The sequence below is a fragment of the Sapajus apella genome, unplaced genomic scaffold, assembly GCF_009761245.1.
Source record: "Sapajus apella isolate SASKATOON/1434 unplaced genomic scaffold, GSC_monkey_1.0 scaffold11, whole genome shotgun sequence".
In the NCBI taxonomy this organism is placed as follows: Eukaryota; Metazoa; Chordata; class Mammalia; order Primates; family Cebidae; genus Sapajus; species Sapajus apella.
In genome coordinates this window covers 40,903,482-40,920,954 of record NW_022436951.1, presented here as the reverse complement: position 1 = coordinate 40,920,954, position 17,473 = coordinate 40,903,482, and the positions used below count along the sequence as shown (strand labels likewise).

The following is a 17,473-nucleotide window of genomic DNA, read 5'->3' as shown; positions in this document are numbered from 1 at the left end:
GTGTGTGGAGGAAAACACGTTTACTCTTTCTGCAGACACGTTCTGAGCACCTGCGATGGCGCTCTGGACAAAGGGTGTCCAGATGCAGGCGGAAAGAGACCGACGGAGACCGCAGCACCCCCTGGCTCAGATGGCACATACAGGCATCCAGGTGTGGGCCTGCGGGGAAAGGGCATGGGGTGGGGGTGTGAGCTCAGCTGAGAACTCTGAAGGAGACAGTGCAGAGGCCCCGTGGAGAGAGGGCCCACGCAGGGTGGCTATCTGGGCACCACAGCCAACGCCCCAGTCCCTGCTTCAAGATGACCGATGGCAGGCAGGGGCCACGGCCAACCCACTGCTCCCCAAGGCAGCCTCCAGGTCCTGCCCACGCAGTCTCCCAGACAGTCCTCATGCCTCCTCACCTGCGAAGCTCTGCACAAATCCCCCTTCCCTAAAGTTTTTGGGGCTCCCAGCTAGAGTTCTGTCCCTCTGGTCCCCACATGAGGTCTCCCATGTCCATCCTGCAGCCCCAGACTCTAGACGTGAGATTCCGGAGCAATCCAGGCTGCAGGCTGGGAGGTCCTTCCATGGCTGGCTGGTCACCCCACGGGCTCAGCTCCTGGCAGGGCCCTGCTCATGGCAGGTGCTCACGAGAAGAAACAGGAGGGAAGGGAGCAAAAGCACTGAAAGTGTGTTCCTGGGCTGTATGCACTCCACCGTGGGAGCAGACTAAGCTCCAAAAGCAGAAACTGGCTGCAGGTTCCTCTCTGGAGGCTGCAGCGACTCGGTTACAGCTGACCTATTTCCACAGGCTGTCACCCGTGGGGCAGGACGCCGGTGATTACATTCCTCGGAAGGCAGCTTTCAAGGCACCAAGCTCCCATGTGTGGAAATGGAGCCCCGGAGCCCCAGGGGCAGTGGAGAAGCTCCAATGAGAACGTGGCCAGATGGGCAGCGCACGGGCGGGGCCCACACCACAGCTGCTGCGAAGAGGCCGGAGACGGCAGGGCCGTGCTTTGTCCCTGAGGCTGAGGGGAGCGGCAGCACAGGAGATGCCGCGGCTCAGCACAGGCCAGGCACAGGGAGGCCCCAGCCTCATCTGCCCAGTGAGCGACAGCCTAAAACAACAAACAGGGTCAAAACGCCAGCCCTGCTGCCCCAGCAGCATGGGGCCATCGGCAGGGACGGGGCCTCACAGCTTTAGAGAAGAGCCACGCCAACACCAAGCATGCGCAGTGAGAGGCAGCCTGCTTCTTAAGACTGTTCCTGCAGCAGCTCATTCCTGAGCCCCAGGCTGTGTCCCAGGACCCTGGGGGTCTGCTCCGCAGTGAGGGACTCAGAGTCCAGACAGGGCCCACAGGTGGTGAAGTGAAGCAAAGGCCACACCCTGACCAAGGTGCACCTTTTCCACACTTTAGTTCCGGAGCTGGGAACGCATCCCCGACAGGCCAAGGCTTGCAGCAGCATTTCGCTTTGTTGGTGTCTGCGGACCTCAGGGGCTGGGAACCCTGCAGGCACTGCAGACAGCGACACAGCATGCATGGGGGGCTCAGGAGAAGCGGGCTCCACTCCAACAAGACGACCTACCTGCACGCTCCGCCAGGACCCACCTTCCACCTCCAGCTGCAACAGGACCCTCACCCACACCTCGGGAACCGCAGCTCCCCTCAGGGGACCCTTCCCCAAGGCAGCACCTTTCCTGCTCAGCGCAGGCCCTGAGACAGACCCTCTCGAGGTGCCTATCTCCCTGATCTTCTGCACGGTCTGAGTAAAAAGAATCCTGAAAGTCAGGATCTGTGACATTTCCAACTGCTTGCACTTGTTTAAAAAATATCTGCAGAAAGCCAGGGGGGCCCTGGTGGAGAGCACCTCCCAAGCCCCCTGCGGTGGCAGCCCTGCCCCCAGCACAGCCTGTATCAGGGGCTCCTGCTGCAAGTGCCCCCAGCCTGCCCAGCCCATCCTACTCCGAACTGCCCAAAGATATGGGGAGTCCCCCAGCATATTCTGGCCCAGCCCCTCGAAAGCCGCAGGAGCTCCCAGACTGCCCTCTACACCCTGCCCCATACTACCTGTAGATATAGAGACCCCCTCCCCCACCAGAACATCCTGGCCCAGCCCCTCAAAAGCAGCAGGAGCCCCCAGCCTCCCCTGTATACCCTGCCTCACACTACCAGCAGATACAGGAAGCCCCCCAGAACATCCTGGCTCCCCCCATGCCCCCGAGCTGCAGGAGCGCCTCTGTCCCCACAATTCTGGGTCTGTGCCACCATCTCCAGGGAGCCCACCAAGCACATCCTGGCCCTGTCCCCAGCTATGGGAGACCCTCCACCCAGTACATCCTGCTCCCCCCAGCTGTAGGGAGACCCCTGGCCCACCAGTAATATCTCTGGGGCAAGGCTGACCCCTGGTGCTGGCCAGCGGGTGGAACAGGAGTGGGCAGGGGCTGTGGGCCCTCACAGGTATGTCCACTCCTCTGAGCACATGGAGGGACAGAGGTGACCAGCCTGACGTGCGGCTGTGGACGGAGGGGGAGGGCTGCCGAGGGCTGGAGGTCACTGCCTGGGGGCGGTTGTTGCGGAGGCAGAAATGACCCAGATCACTGGGACTTGCTGAGCTTGATGGACGCACAGGACCCACGACGATGTCACAGTGATGATTCACGTGGCGCAGAGGTGAGCATGACCCTTCCCTGATAGGGGCAGTGACTCACTGCTGCAGAAAGGTGGATCTAAGCGCTCCAGGGGTAGCCTCGGACAGCAAACAGACTCCACTACAAAGGGCCCAGGCATTCCATCCCTGATCCTCGCCCGCCCAGCTCGGCGGCATCCCCACTGTCCCGGGGCGCCAAAGTCGCGTCTGTGCTCGGACACCAGGCCTCCCCGGCTCCAGGACCCCTGCCCTCCAGCATCTTGGCCCAGCCTTGGTTCTACCCCAAGAGTTTTGAAACATTGGGAACTGGGAGAGGGATTGTTTTCTTTCTTTTCCTATGTTTAAGCTTGTATGTGGCAAATAACTTTTAAGAGGAAATCACTCACTCCTCTGGCTCTAAGAAGGAAGTGTGAAATTTAAGAGTAAAATCAAGGTTTGGAAAAGGCTGCTGTCTCCAGGTACCAGCTCCCACCCCGGCAGTGCCTCCCCACACAGGGGACAAGGGGACAGGGGACGAGGTTGGAGGGCCACCAATCACAGCACAGCAGAGACCACACTGACGGCAGCCGAGGGCTGACTGTGTGGAAGTTCAAGAACAGCACCTCACCTTCAACACAGCTAAGCTCACACTGCTAGAACACGGCTGAGCAGCCAGGGACGCGCTGGTGTTAACACAGCACACAGTATCACCCAGGGTTGCGAACGGACTTGGGCTTCAGAAGGACAAACACTGATCACATTGGAAAATCACGTAATTTCCAAACACAAGCCTAGCATCATGCTTTTTTCCCCTGGGCTCATGTTCAAAATGATCCACAGCTAGATTAAAGGTTTATACTAAAGATGCTAGAAACAGGAACCGGGAATGGTAAGCATGCCCCAGCACCCACAGGAGGCCCACAGGGCAGGGAGAGAGCAGTCGAGGCCCCAGGACATTGTGGGAACCGTGGCACTTTTGCCATGGGCCGCGTGGGGACGAGGGCCCTGGAAACAGGAAGATGAAGGGCAGGAGGGCTCCGCCTGCAGTCTCTGCGTCAGGGACAGGGACATGGCTTAGCAAGATGGATGACCTCGGGGAAGTCTGGCTTGGACACTCCCAACCAGGCACAGCCAAGCAGTACAGCCCAGGGTGCTTCTCAGACAAGAGCAGTGGGAGCCGTGCTCTCCACTGCCTGGGCCCTTATAGCACTTGAGGGCACTCCGTCCATGTGGGCACAAGAGGCACCGGCCATCGGCCAAACAGCCAGCAGGTGTGGTGGTTGAGTCCTGCGCCCGGCACCTGCAGCAGGGCTCCTGAGTGGCCATTTTTGTAGGCACCAAATCCTAACACTTCTATATGAGAATTAGATCATTCAACTGCAGAGAGTACCACTCTCAGGAAGAAATGATTTAAATGAAATGGAAGCAGGTAGTGACCACAGCTTGACATTTTCTAAAGAACACCGTTCACACAGCAACAGGGGGGACATTTGAAATTCAAGAGTCAAACTGAGGTTTGGAAAAGGCTGCCGTCCCCAGGCAGGAGCCCCCACCCCTGGCAGTGCCTCCCCACACAGGGGACAAGGGGATGCAGTCCTGGGTGTCAGTACTGCCTGGGAATGGGAAGGTGCCACCTCACTCGGGCTGATGTGGGAAGAAGGAAGCTGTGTCTGTAGGAAGTGCGCAGAGCAGGGTGCACGTGTAGGGGAAGAAAGCGGCTCCCACGGCTCACGCCAGACTCGAGGCCTGAAACAGGCCAGAAGCTGCAGAGTGTAAAAGTTGGCCCAGATGAGTGCTGACGATATAAAGATGAAGGGCTCTTTCTCACAGTGAAACAGGAGTGCAAAGACAGTGTCCGCTGAAGACGAGCTTTACGCCACAATCACAGATTTCTGCGTGAAACTGATGGTGCTTTGCTGTCAGCTGTAAAACAAAACTATGTTTGTGCGCTTGTATATGTGGGGATGCTTGTGTGTACGTGTATACCTGCATGTATATGTGTGTGTATGCCATTATGTGTATGTGTGTGTATGCGTGTATACACACATATTCTCATATACACACTCGTGTTAGAAATCCAAGTTTTAGGATAGAAGCCTATACAAAATGAAAAGTAAACTCTTTCCCAATTTTGAATCCCCCTTCCCTCTTCTCAAAGTTAACCACAAATAGGTTTCATGAGCGCATCCTTTCAGAAAATTAGAAAGGGTTCCTGGAGCGCTCTCGGTGACTTAGAGCATAAAGCCAGTTCCCTAAGATCAGGGCTCCTCGTGAGCTCAGGACAGGCGTCCACGCTAAGCCAGCCCACGCTGCCCTCCCTGCCTGGGAGACGGCATAGCACCTGGGCCTCTATGTCCTTACCTGTTCTTCCTGGGACAGAGGATGACAGTGACCAGGGGCGAGGACATGCGAAAATGACCCCTGGGCCTCTACTGGGCCAAAACAGCTGGCACCATCACACCCAGATCATCAGAAGGCGGCTGGGGGCTGAGGGCCTGGCGCTGTCTCCAAGGTCTCTGAGGCCGGCCTTCTCCACCCTCCCCAAGGGACAGGCACTCTCCTGCGTCTCCTCCATGGGCTGTGACTGCCTGGTGTTCCCACAGGGTATCTCCTTGGGCCACCCCACCCCTCCACGCCCGCTGCACAACACTGGGGCTGAGCCATGAGCAGAGCCATTCTTACTGAATCCAGGCAGGCAGCACCCAGGGATCCAGTGGGCAGCCGGCGTAGCTCAGAGAAGCCTGAGAAAGCCCATCCCTGTGCATGTGTGCTGGGGGCACCAAGGGTCAGGAACACTCTGCAAACGCGGCCATCTGCATGAGGAGCCCGGCGAGGTGGCAGGCACAGGACTCCCTGCTCCACAGTGGCCACACAGGACTTAGGAGTGAGGCTGAGAGAGCAGAGTCCTGCTCCTGAGTTTTATAAAACAAACCGTAACTCAGGCATTTGTATAAAAATGTGGAGAAAAAGATGGCCCACTTTTGGGTAAATTCCATGCAGGGCCACCAGGCAGGGAGGGGCAGAATCTGTCCCTGAACTCAACCCTCACCCTAATCCTTTCTGTGGATTAGCCGGCGTGGGCAAGCGGGCACCCAGCAGCCTCCTCCGCTCTGAGCTAGCGACGCCCGTCCAAGGCCTCAGCTCCAAGCTGCATCAGGCTTTCCAGGAAGTAAGTTCTTGCCGACTCTGGCTCTGAGCTGCACAGACTTTGGAAATGGGGCAAATGCATCAGAACCAGGGTGGGAAATGCTCACAGCCACAGATTCCAAGGGGAGTTCCGTGAAAACCCTGGGTGACAGAAAACCACTTCATGACTTCAAAACAACACATTAATGTGTGACTATGAAGAACTTTAGCTGAATTCACCAAGACCCTGCGCCATACTGTTCACCGTCCTAAACTCTATGTCCTTGCTTTAGCCAGGGGATTACAACATTGCATGTATTACAGACCCTGACGGCTTTGGTACCTCTTTTCAGATCTTAACGTGCTGTTTTCTGTCCAAAGACATACTTAAGCTCCTCACTAAATCTGTAGTTAAATGACAGATGGGCTGGCTGGAGAAGGAGGTGTCCCCACATGGCATTAATCCGAAGACACCCAGCAGCCCCTCCCAGGGGGCAAATGCTCACAGGTAAATGCAGGTACTCACTGATTTATCTCAACTGGGAACTTAGCTGGGTTTCTGATGGTTCTCAAGTGTGTCAGGCACTACTGGACCAGCTTCTTTGGGTAAGAAAGATAGGCTATTTCACTCTGTGGAAACTTTATAAGAATATATCACATAAAAGTAAAAGCTTTGCAAAGCAATGCTTGGTGAAAAGCAGAATGTTTCTGCAGAGAGCTCTGAGAACATTTACAAACTATAGCCTTGAGCCACACACTGCAACAACCAGCAGAAGCAGCTGGATGTACAAACACGCCGAACTACAGATGGGGCCCCTGAAGCGGCAACAAGGCGCATACAAGGCCACCCTCCCTCCGAGAGGCCGAGACACCTAAAGCCAGGATCTCTGCCTGGCTTCAGCCCAAGGGAGAAAAGCTGCTTGAAGCTTCAATCTCCAATCTCCGGACCAGGAGTCTCTCGGTGACCCCCTGCCCAAGAGCCACTGGGAGCAGCTCGCTGCTCTGAGGACTTGGGGAGGAAAGCAGGACCAGGGGTTGGGCACTTCTGGCTCTGCCCTGACATCTGTACCCAAACCATGAGAGTCTCTGCCCAGCTTCTCACCAGGGCAGTGGGCGCACACTTTTAGACAAAACACAGCTCGCCCCTGTGCTCCTGCTGACCCGGGGCCGCAACTATGACAGGGATACGGAAGTGGCCTCTGGGGACCTCCAGGGAGGAGGGGCTTGATGCTTCTCCCAGGGAGCCAGGAGGGACCAGGAAGGCAGGAAGAGAGAGGACTCCTGAGGCAGCCAAGACAGAGCTGGGGCAGCAGTGGGGCTGTGAAAGCCCTGGAAACCACAGCAGGGGTTGGGAGTTCATGGGGCACCCCCGGGGACTTCTGAGGAGCAGAGCGCAGGAGGAAGAAAGCCTGCTGGGCTGAGAGTGACTCAGGGAGAGAACCTGGTGGCTGGGTGGGGTGAGGATTGAAGAGGAGGAATGGATGAGGGGCACAGGATGAGCGGCCATATCCCAAGCCCTACTTGGAGAAGCACAGCGCTCGGCAGGGGACGGCATGCGGCAGGCGGAGGCCCAGGCAGAGCAGTGGGCACAGGGGCCAGCAGGCAGAGGGGCCGGCTCCGGATACACACGGTGGCGGGGCCCAGGGCCTGGGAGCCAGGCTGGGGACGACCTCACCCTGTGCGCACGCGGGAGGGCGGCACCATTGGGCCCTCCTGCTCACCGTCCCCTTCCACGCCATGAGGACCAGCCCCATCAAGGGACTTTGAGCAAAAGCAGGCGTCCTGGGGAAGTGACAACCTCAAAGCCTGAAGAACTTTTCACTTTAGTGTTCTTTCCCATACTTTGCACATTCAAAAACCTCCGTCTTCCCGGAAATCGTATTCTCACAATTGGAAGTGTGCTCCCTGGAAACTGGACAGCCCCACAGGCAGCCGAAGCGGTGGTTGCTTGGAAGAATTGTTCTGGAGTCAAAAGGCCCTCTTGACAGTGGATCTGAGGCCACCGCAAGCCCAGCTGGCAGCCAGGTAGCGGGGACACCCAGGCTGGGCCAGCACGTCCCCGGAGGTTTCCCGCAGCAAGAGGCCCCCTCCTCGCGGCGCCGTCGGGTCTCCCCGACACCACTGTCCCATTGCAGGATCTCAGCAAACCGCTCCCTCCCACGTGGCAGCCCAGGTTGCGTAGTAAAGTTGATCCTGGTCACAGGCCAGACCCGACAAAGCATCCCTTACAACAGGAACGAAGCACGCACCCCAGAATGCGACGTGCAGCCAGAGAGCAGGGGCCCCGTGTGCCCACAGCGGACCCTACAGGGGCCCCACGCCGCCTGCGCGCCAGCCCAGGCCCGCACCCGAGGCTCACCCAGCGCCGCGGTCCCCTCCCGCCAGCGGGCCGCGTCCAGGGGTGGCCGCTCCGGAGTCTCCGGGGGGCGCGCAGGGCCTGCCAGGGCGGGTGGGGCCCGGACCAGGGACGAGCGCGGGGGCCGAGGTCGGGGTCCGGGAGGCAGAGAAAGGGGGGTGGGCCCGGTTCCGGGTGCGGCGTCCTGGGGGAGGGGCGGGACGCGGGGACCCAGAGGACGGCGCTGAGGGGCCGGGACGTGCGGGCGGGGGGCGGGAAGCCGGCGCCGGGTCCGAGGCATCGGGTGCGGGCGCCGGGGACGCGGGCCGCGGGGAAAGAGGCGCCGCCGCTCTCAGGGCCGCGCCCCGCCCGAGGCCCCCTCCCCGGCCCTCCCCGCCGCGCCTCCCGGCCCCGCACCGCTGGCGTCCGCGCCCGCTCCGGGGCCCGCGCGCCCGGGGCACCCACCTGGGCCTTCTGCAGGGCGCTGAGGCGCAGCTCGTGCACGAAGGGGTTCCGCCCGGGGGGCGCCAGCAGCCGAGCGTCGCCGGCCCCTGCGCTGGAGGCGGGGGCGGCCCGGGGGCCGCATCCCCGCAGCCTCATGGCCGCGCCGTCCCGCGTGGAGCGCAGCCGGGCTGCTGTGGCGCGGAGCGGGGCCGGGGCTGGCGGGCGCGGGCCGAGGATGCCAGGCGGCTGGAGCGGGCCGGGCGCGCAGGCGCAGATGGTGACGTGGGCGGGGCGGGCGGGGGCGGGGAAAGGGGCGGGGCGTCCCAAAGCCCCGCCTCCCCCGGCAGGGGCGGCGCCAGCCCGAGCTCCGCACCCTGGAAGCTCTTCTGGGGTCTGTGGGGTGCGGGGCGGGGCAGGGCCGGGAACGCAGATCCCGGGGGCCGCAGAGTCGCTGGGGCTGAGGCCGCCTCCCGCTGCCGCCGGAACACAGGGACCCCTGGCGGGGCCTGCGCGGGGTGGAAGGGAGGTCCCCGGGGCCCGCGAGGCTGCCACGTCGCCCCCTTCCGCCGCTCGGCCCGCCTGCGCGCGGGGACGGAGGAAGGGGCGGGCAGGCGTCCAGCTCGGGCGCTGGGCGGGCCGGGCCCTGGGTGCGCAGCCCCGGGTGCCGAGCCCCAGGCTGTTCAGGCCAAGGGCCCCCGCTCTTCTTATTCCTCGGGCTGCTCGCTCGCACCGGCGACCCCGGAAGCTGCCCCGGGCTGGGGGAGGCTCTTCCAGTCCCACGTGACTCCCGCCCGGGTCCCCTCGACTTCAGGACCCCCCAGACCTCAGGACCTCTCAGACCTCAGGACCCCCCCCAGACCTCAGGATCCCCCGCCAGACCTCAGGACCCCACCCAGACCTCAGGATCCCCCCCAGACCTCAGGACCCCACCCAGACCTCAGGACCCCTGAGACATCAGGACCCTCCCCTCCGACCTCAGGACACCCTAGACCGCAGGACCCTCGCGGACCTCAGGACCCCCTCTGACCTCAGGACTTCTGAGGCCTCAGGACCCGCAGGTGGAGGCCCAGAGGCCCAGCTCTGGGGTCAGCACATGAGGGGGCACAGCTGGTAGGGTGGTGAGACAGGGCCAAAGGCTGTGCATAGCCGAGGGCAGGACTGGGGCACGCTCTTCCTCACCAAGCAGAGCCCAAGGAGGCCCCAGAGAGCAGCCAAGGAGCCAAGGACCCCCATAGGTAATGAGTCCACGGAGTCCCCCGTCCAGGACAGAGCTGGGAAGGCCAGCCAGTGGTAGCAGCAGGCGGTGGGGACCACCCTGCAGGGTGCTGTGGAGTGCACACGAGTCACAGAGGCTCTTTCCCAGCTACCCAAGAAAAGAGGGAGGGTAGGAAGAGGAAGATGGAGGCTTGGCGGGAGGCTGGGATCCAGGGCAGCTGCTCAAGGAAGGGCCCAGGACGTGTTCCCGGGTGGAAGGCAACAGGGCAGCCCCACAGGAGACGTGGAAAACCCCCATCTCAGGAAGGAGCCAGCACTGGGGAAGGAAGGGCCTGGAGTCTGGTGTGGGGACTCCTTTTCTGCCGCAGCTGGAGAGGGTGGGATGGCCCACAGGGCGTGTGCCCAGGGGTGGGGGCTGGGACCCTCGTGTGCGGGGAGGCAGTTTTCTCCTGGGGACTGCGAGGGGTGGGGAGGAGGGGCTGGTTATGGGGAAATCAGTGCAGGCTTGGAGGAGCAGCGAGGAGGCTCATCGGCCCACACTGCCCCTTCAGGCGTAGGCTTTGGTTTTTGTATGTAATGGAACGTACTTGAGACCTGGAGGGTTCTGGAAGCTTGATTAAGAGAAGTTGGTCTTGGGCAAGGAGGTAGGAGCAGTTTTCTCTCTGTAGCAGGGAAAAAAATGGTTTATAAGGGCCCTTTAACTGCAAAAGGAGTCCCCCTGCGGTTCTCAGGAACCTCCTGGAAGCCCCGCAGCTCCCTGGGGCTGCTAACCACGTCTCTGAGGTTTCTTGCTCTGCTTTTGTTTCTGTTTTAAGGGTGTAGATTCACAGAGAATTGTTTCCTATACTCCAGGCGCATTGAGAACACAAGGCACCTGCTTGTTCAGGTGAGGCTGGGTGTTTTGTTTCGTTTGTTTAATTTTTGAATTTTGGAGTTACCTCTAGGATAGAAAGAGATGTTCTTCATTTTCTTCTAACATCTTTTTTCAGTTCTGCCTTTTATGGTTGTATTTTAATCCATTTGAAGATTTTTTTCTCTGTGTGGAGACCCAATATTCTCAACACCACTTAATCGCTGACTCCCTCTTGTGGGTCCACTTCCAGCATGAACAGAGGGTTCCTGAAGCTCCTTCTGTCCGCCCCCTCTCACCCACTGGGCTGTGCTCATTTACTCCCGCAGTGGCGCAGGCCTATTTCAGTGGCTACGCCTTCCGAACCGCGCGCCTTGGGTATCATCACAGAGCGGGTTCCTTCCTGTTGGCGCTTCTTCCCAAGAATTGTAGTAGCAATTCGGAGAATTTTATTTTTCCTTCCAAATTTTGGAAGCAAATTTTCCCAGTTGCTGAAAATTCCCACTGACAGTGTCCTTTGGAATCACATTAATTGCACAGGGCACTTCGGTAAGAATGTTACTTCTTTCTTACGGTTCATTCTCCCTGTTCCGTAAGAATGTTACTTTAGGAAGAGCTGCCTGGCCCTGGGAGAGGCAGCTTCTTTGGGGCAAGCAAGGCTCCAAGGCTTCAAAGCATTAGAAAATACAAAAAACGCTTTTAAATGAATGATGTGGAATGAATACTTCACAATTTCGACAATGAGTTTTCACCAACGTGGCTGTGTTACCATGTATTCAGATGTTCTTTCATCCCTTTTGATAGCATTTAAAAATTTTCTATATGAAGATTCTGTATTTTTTGTTAAGTTAATCCTACATGCTTCATACTTCTACAGTGGTGTAATAATCTTTTCAAACATTGCTCTTGGGCCCGGTGCAGTGACTCATGCCTGTGATCTCAGCACTTTGGGAGGCCGAAGTGGGTGGATCAGCTGAGTTCAGTAGCTCAAGACCAGCCTGGCCAACATGGTGAAACCCCGTCTCTACTAAAAATATGACAATTAGCCGGGTGTGGTGGTGCACGCCTGTAATCCCAGCTACTCTGGAGGCTGAGACAGGAGGATTGCTTGAACCCAGGAGACAGAGGTTGCAGTGAGCTGAGATCGCGCTACTGCACTCCAGCCTGGGCAAGACAGAGTGAGACTCTGTCTCAGAAGAAGATTACTCTTGACCCTTGTGTATGGATTATGTGGAGAACCACTATTGATTGTGTTGGGCTTGTAGAGGTTTTATGAAGACAGACCCCAGGGTGCAAGAGGGCACGTGGATGTTCCAGCCTGGGAGCACACAGCCCCAGCAGGAGGGACTCTGTCATGTACAGTGGATGAACTTCCTAGGCAACCACAGAATCACAACAAACAGAAAATTGTGGTGGTTTTCAGTCACCACAGACTGAGATGGTTTGTTAAGCAGTGATCCTGTCTTTCAAAGAGCAGATACTGTAAATTTTGATGAAGTCCAATGTATCAGTGTTGTCTTTCTTTTTTTCTCTTTCTTTCTTCCTTCCTTCCTTCTTTTTCTTTCTTTCTCTCTCTCTCTTTCTCTCTTCTCCTCTCTCTTTCTCTTCTTCTGTCTTTCTCTCTTTCTCTTTTTTTCTTGTTTTGAGACCGAGTCTCACTCTGTCACCCAGGCTGAAATGTGGTGGCAGGATCTCGGCTCACTGCAGCCTCTGCCTCCCGGGTTCAAGCGATTCTCTTGCCTCAGCCTCCTGAGTAGCTGGGATTATGGGTGCACACTACCACACCCAGCTAATTTTTTTTTTTTTGTATTTTTAGTAAAGACGGGGTTTCACCATGTTGGTCAGGCTGGTCTCGAGCTCCTGACCGCATGATCCACCTGCTGGGATTACAGGCGTGAGCCACTGCGCCTGGCCTATCAGTGTTTTCTTTTAGGGATTTTTGGTATTCTCTTTTAAAAATACTTACCTGCATCAAGGTCATTAAGCTTTTCTTATTTCAGAAGTTCTACAGTTTTGGCTTTACCGTGTAGGTCTGTATTCCATTGCAAGTTGACGTTTGTACACGGTATACGGTAAAGTAGAGGCAGAGGCTTTTGTAGTTTTAAATTTTTTCATCTGGATATTCAACTGTTTCAGCACCATTTGTTGAAAAGAATATTCTTTCTCCCTTGAATTACCTTGGCAACTTTGTAAAAAAAAAAAAAAAAATGTATCTAGTTGAGTCTATTCCTAGACTCTGTGTTCTGTACCTCTACAACTGCCAACATCACACTGTCCTGGTTACTAAAGCTTTGTATTAAGCCTTGAAATTAGACAATGAAAGTCTTTCAGTTTTCTCTTTTCCAAAATGTTTTGGCTCTTCCGGATTGTTTGATTCCCCATGGGGATTATTTTTTTTTTTTTGAGACAGAGTTTCACCCTTGTTGCCGAGGCTGGAGTGCAATGGCATGATCTCGGCTAACTGCAACCTCTGCCTCCTGGATTCAAGCGATTCTCCTGCCTCAGCCTTCTGAGTAGCTGGGATTACAGGCATGCGCCACCACGCTTGGCTAATTTTGTATTTTTAGTAGAGACAGGGTTTCTCCATGTTGGTCAGGCTGGTCTTGAACTCCAGACCTCAGGTGATCCACCTGCCTCAGCCTCCCAAAGAGCTGGGATTACAGGTGTGGGCCACCATGCCCAGCTAGACATTATTTATTTATTTATTTATTTAGTCATTAGACAGAATCTCACTCTGTCTTGCCCAGGCTGGAGTGCAGTGGCATGATCTCAGCTCACTGCAGCCTCAACCATCCAAGTTCAAGTGATTCTCCTGTCTCAGCCTTCTGAGTAGCTGGGACTACAAGCATGTGCCACCACACCTGGCTAATTTTGTATTTTTAGTAGAGACAGGGTTTCACCATGTTGGCTAGGCTGGTCTCAAACTCCTGACCTTAGATGATCCACCCAACTAATTTTTTGTATTTTTAGTAGAGACAGGGTTTCTTCATGTTGGTCAAGCTGGTCTCAAACACCTGACCTCAGGTGATCCGCCCACCCGGACTCCCACAGTGCTGGGATTATAGGTGTAAGCCGCCACACCTGGCCAAAATTTTAGAATCATTTTGTCAAAAACTGAAGTTTCCAGAAACAAACAAAAGGTTGGTGAGATTTTTAATGAGATTGTGTTGAATCTGTTGACATCTTAGCAATATTGAGTTATCCATCCATGAGCATGGTATAGAGCTCATTTATTTAGGTTTTCTTTAATTTCCCTCAGTAATGTTTTATAACTTTCGCTGCATAGGTCTTACACAGGTTTTTCTAATTCTGTTTGTTTTTCATGTTTTGATGCTGTTGTAAATGATACTGCTTCTTAATTTCAATTTCCAGATGTTTGTTGCTAGTATATAGAAATACAACTGATTTTAAATATTTGCTTTGTACGCATTAACCTTGCTAAATTTATATATTAATTCTAGTGACTTTTTTTGTAGATCCTTTAGGATTTTCCCCATTTCAAAATCATACCTGTGAATAAGAAGTTTATTTTTCCTTCAGCAGCAACACGTATGCCTTTTCTTGTTTGCATTTCCTCTCATTCCACTGACGTGACATCCTCTGCAGAATGTTGGGCAGAGTCCTGAGCCTGGGCATTTTGTCTTGTTAACAATCTTGAGGCTGTTAGTACCCAGTACCCAGTATTGATGTAAGCTGCATGTGTTCACAGATGCCCTGAAAACGGATGAGGGTGTTCCCTTCTATGTCTAGTTTAACAAGTAGACATTTTAATCATTCTGGTCAAAAATCTGGCTTGCGTCTACTGAGATTATCTTAAATTTTTCTTCTGAAACTTGTGTATACAGTGAATCAGATAGGTTTACATTCCAATTTTAAACCAACCTTGTTTTTCTGGATAAGCCTCACTTAACCATACCGCACTATTGATTTATATATTACTGAAGTTGAGTTGATAAACTCATGTTAAAGATGTCTGTGTCTATGTTCATGAGAAGTAGTGGCCGTAGCTTCCTTTGCTTACAATGCCTTTGCCTGGTTTTCTAATGCGGATAATACTGTCTTCAAAACATGAGTTAGAAAGTATTCCAAATTCTCTGTTTCTAAATAAAGGGTGAGGAGAGTTGATATTATATCTTCCTTAAATGTTTATTAGAGTTTATCAGTGAAGCTATCTGGAATAAGAGTTTTCTTTTTCAGAAAGATTTAAAGATTATGAATTTGAATGCTTCATTAGATATGGTGTTATCCATCTTTTCTATTTCTTCTTGAGTCAGTTTTAGTAACTTAGATATTTCCAGGAACTTGTCCGCTTGATTTAAGCTGTTGATTTACTGGCATAAAATTGTTTATCATAATCCCTTATATCCTTTTTAATATCTGTAGGATCTAGGCTCGTGTCCCTTGTTCACATTCATAGTATTGGTAATCTGTGTCTTATTCCTTTTTCTTGATCACTTTGGCTAGAAGCTTATTTTGTTATTGATCTTTAAAAATGGCTACCTTTTGAAGTCACTGATGGCTTTCCTATTATTTTTCTGTTTTCTATTTTTATTGATTTCTGTATTTATTATTTCCTTTCCTCTCCTTCTTTTAGGTTTAATTTGGTCTTCTGTTCCTACTTTCTTAAGTTCTAAGTATAGACCATTGATTTTAGACCTGCCTCATGTAATACTACAAATTTCCTTCTAAGTACTGCCATATCTGAATTCCACAAATGTTGGCATGCTGATTTTTCATTTTCATTCAGTTTTCAATGCACTTTCTCTTTTCTCATGTGGTTTCTTCTTTGATTCACATTTTTTTTTTTTTTTTTTGCTATGTGTTAATTTCCAAATATTTGGAGAATTTCCAGTTAATTTTTATTGTAATTTATTTGTGGTGACAACATATACTCTGTATGATTTCAATCTTTCTGTGGTCTGTGTTTGTGACTATTCACCGGCATATTATGAGAATGGGTTCTCTGCTGTTTTTGACTGGAGTGTTCTGTGAATGTCAGTCAACTGCATTGGTTGATAGTTTTGTTCAAGCTTTCTGTATCTGTGTTTTTCTGTCACCATTATCTGAATGACTGAAAGATCCACTGTAATTGTGGATTTGTTCATTTCATCTTTCAATACTGTTAGTCTTTGCTTCGTATATTTTGAAGCTATATTATTAGGTACATATATATTTAAAATTGTTATGTCTTCCTAGTGAATCAACGTCTTCATCATCATGTTTTGTCTCTTTTACTTTGGTAACATTCTTGTTCTGAAGTCTAGTTTGCCTGATACTCACGTAGTCACTCCAGATCCCTTATGTTTAGTGTTTGTTTGGCATATTTTTCCATCCTTTTAATCTTACTGTGGCATTATATTTAAAGAAGGTTTCTTGTAGGCAGCATAAAGCTGGGTCTTGCTTTATTATCTAATCTTAAAATCTTGGTCTTTTAACAGGCATGTTTAGATTACCCATATTTGATGTTAATATGGCTAGATTTAAATGTGCAAACTTGCTATTTATTTTCTATTGTCCTACCTGGTCTTTATGTTTACTCTTTAACTGCATTCTTCTAGATTAATTTAGTGTTTTATCTCCACCACTGGCTCATCAGCGATACCTCTTTGTTTTAACTTTTTAGTATCTGCTTTTAATATGTGTAAGATTGGAAGACATTTTAAATAACATACCGCTTCACATATAATTGAAGATCTTTACAGTAGTACACTTTCACTTCTCTTTTCATCCTTTATGCTGATGCTTTCATACATTTTAATCTTATATATGCTATAGGCACGATATACATTTTTTGTGTTGAACAAAGTCTTTTTTTTTTTTTTTTTTGAGATAGAGTCTCACTCCATTACCAGGCTCCAGGCTGGAGTGCAGTGGTGTGATCTCGGCTCACTGCAACCTCCGCCTCCCAGGTTCAAGCAATTCTCCTGCCTCAGCCTCCCAAGTAGCTGGGACTACAGGTGTGTGCCACTATGCCCAGCTAATTTTTGTATTTTTAGGAGAGATGGGGTTTCACCATGTTGGCCAGGATGGTCTCAATCTCTTGACCTTGTGATCCATCCTCCTGGGCCTCCCAAAGTGCTGGGATTACAGGTGTGAGCCACTGTACCCGGCTTGAACAAAGTCTTTTTAAGAGATCAAAAACAATTAAGAGGCTTTTGCATTTATCTGTACATTTGCCATTTCAAGCACTTTCCTTGCTCTCTTTAGATCTGGGTTTCCTTCTTGTATCACTTTTCTGCCCTCTGAAGAAATTCTACTGCTATTTTTGCAGTGCAGAGGTTTTTGCAGCTGATCTTTCAGATTTGATTTGCATAAAACTTTATTTTAACCTTTGTTTCTGTAGGATTTTTCCCCTGATAAATACAGAATTCTAACTCAACAAGTTTTAATTTCGTTTGCATTTCTATATGCTTTCAAAATTTTGTCTTTATTACTGTTTTCCAGCAAATCAATTATGATGTACCAATGTGTGAGAAATCATTGAGCTTCCTCTATTTGTAAGTTTATACTTTTAATAAAATTTAGAAAATTTATAGTCATTATTTCCTTTTTTATCATGACTTTATTGAAGTATAATTGATATACAATAAGCCACATAAATTTAAAGAGATTTTGCTGTTTATATATATGCACATGTGTATGTATACACACACACACACGTGCTATGAAATTGCCACTGCATTCAAGATAGGAAGCATATTTGTTATTCCCAAAGTTTTGTCACTCCCTTTTGTCATCCCTACAGCCCCCCTGCACACACATTTTATCCCCAGGCAACCCCTGTTCTACTTTCTGTGACTGTACAATAGTTTGCATTTTCTGAAATTTTATGTAAATAAAATCATACGGCTTCTTCTTTGGTTCCAATTATTTCACTCAGCATAACTATTTGAGAG

The 17,473-nt window shown here is 52.1% G+C and overlaps 1 protein-coding gene and 1 long non-coding RNA gene across 2 annotated transcripts in view; both read right to left on the bottom strand.

Moving 5' to 3' along the window:
* LPCAT1 (lysophosphatidylcholine acyltransferase 1) overlaps positions 1-8,778 on the bottom strand; it is a 66,347-nt gene extending 57,569 nt beyond the window's left edge. Inside the window, exon 1 of the mRNA XM_032279149.1 lies at positions 8,534-8,778. Within this exon, the coding sequence (XP_032135040.1) occupies positions 8,534-8,668 (135 nt within the window). The 5' untranslated portion in view covers positions 8,669-8,778. The remainder of the gene's footprint in view (positions 1-8,533) is intronic.
* LOC116552416 lies at positions 9-8,332 on the bottom strand. Its single transcript, XR_004269373.1, has 2 exons — positions 5,290-8,332; positions 9-4,530 (listed from the first exon to the last, which is right to left on the bottom strand). It is a non-coding gene; the product is annotated as an uncharacterized LOC116552416 (long non-coding RNA).
* Positions 8,779-17,473: the final 8,695 nt, after the last annotated feature.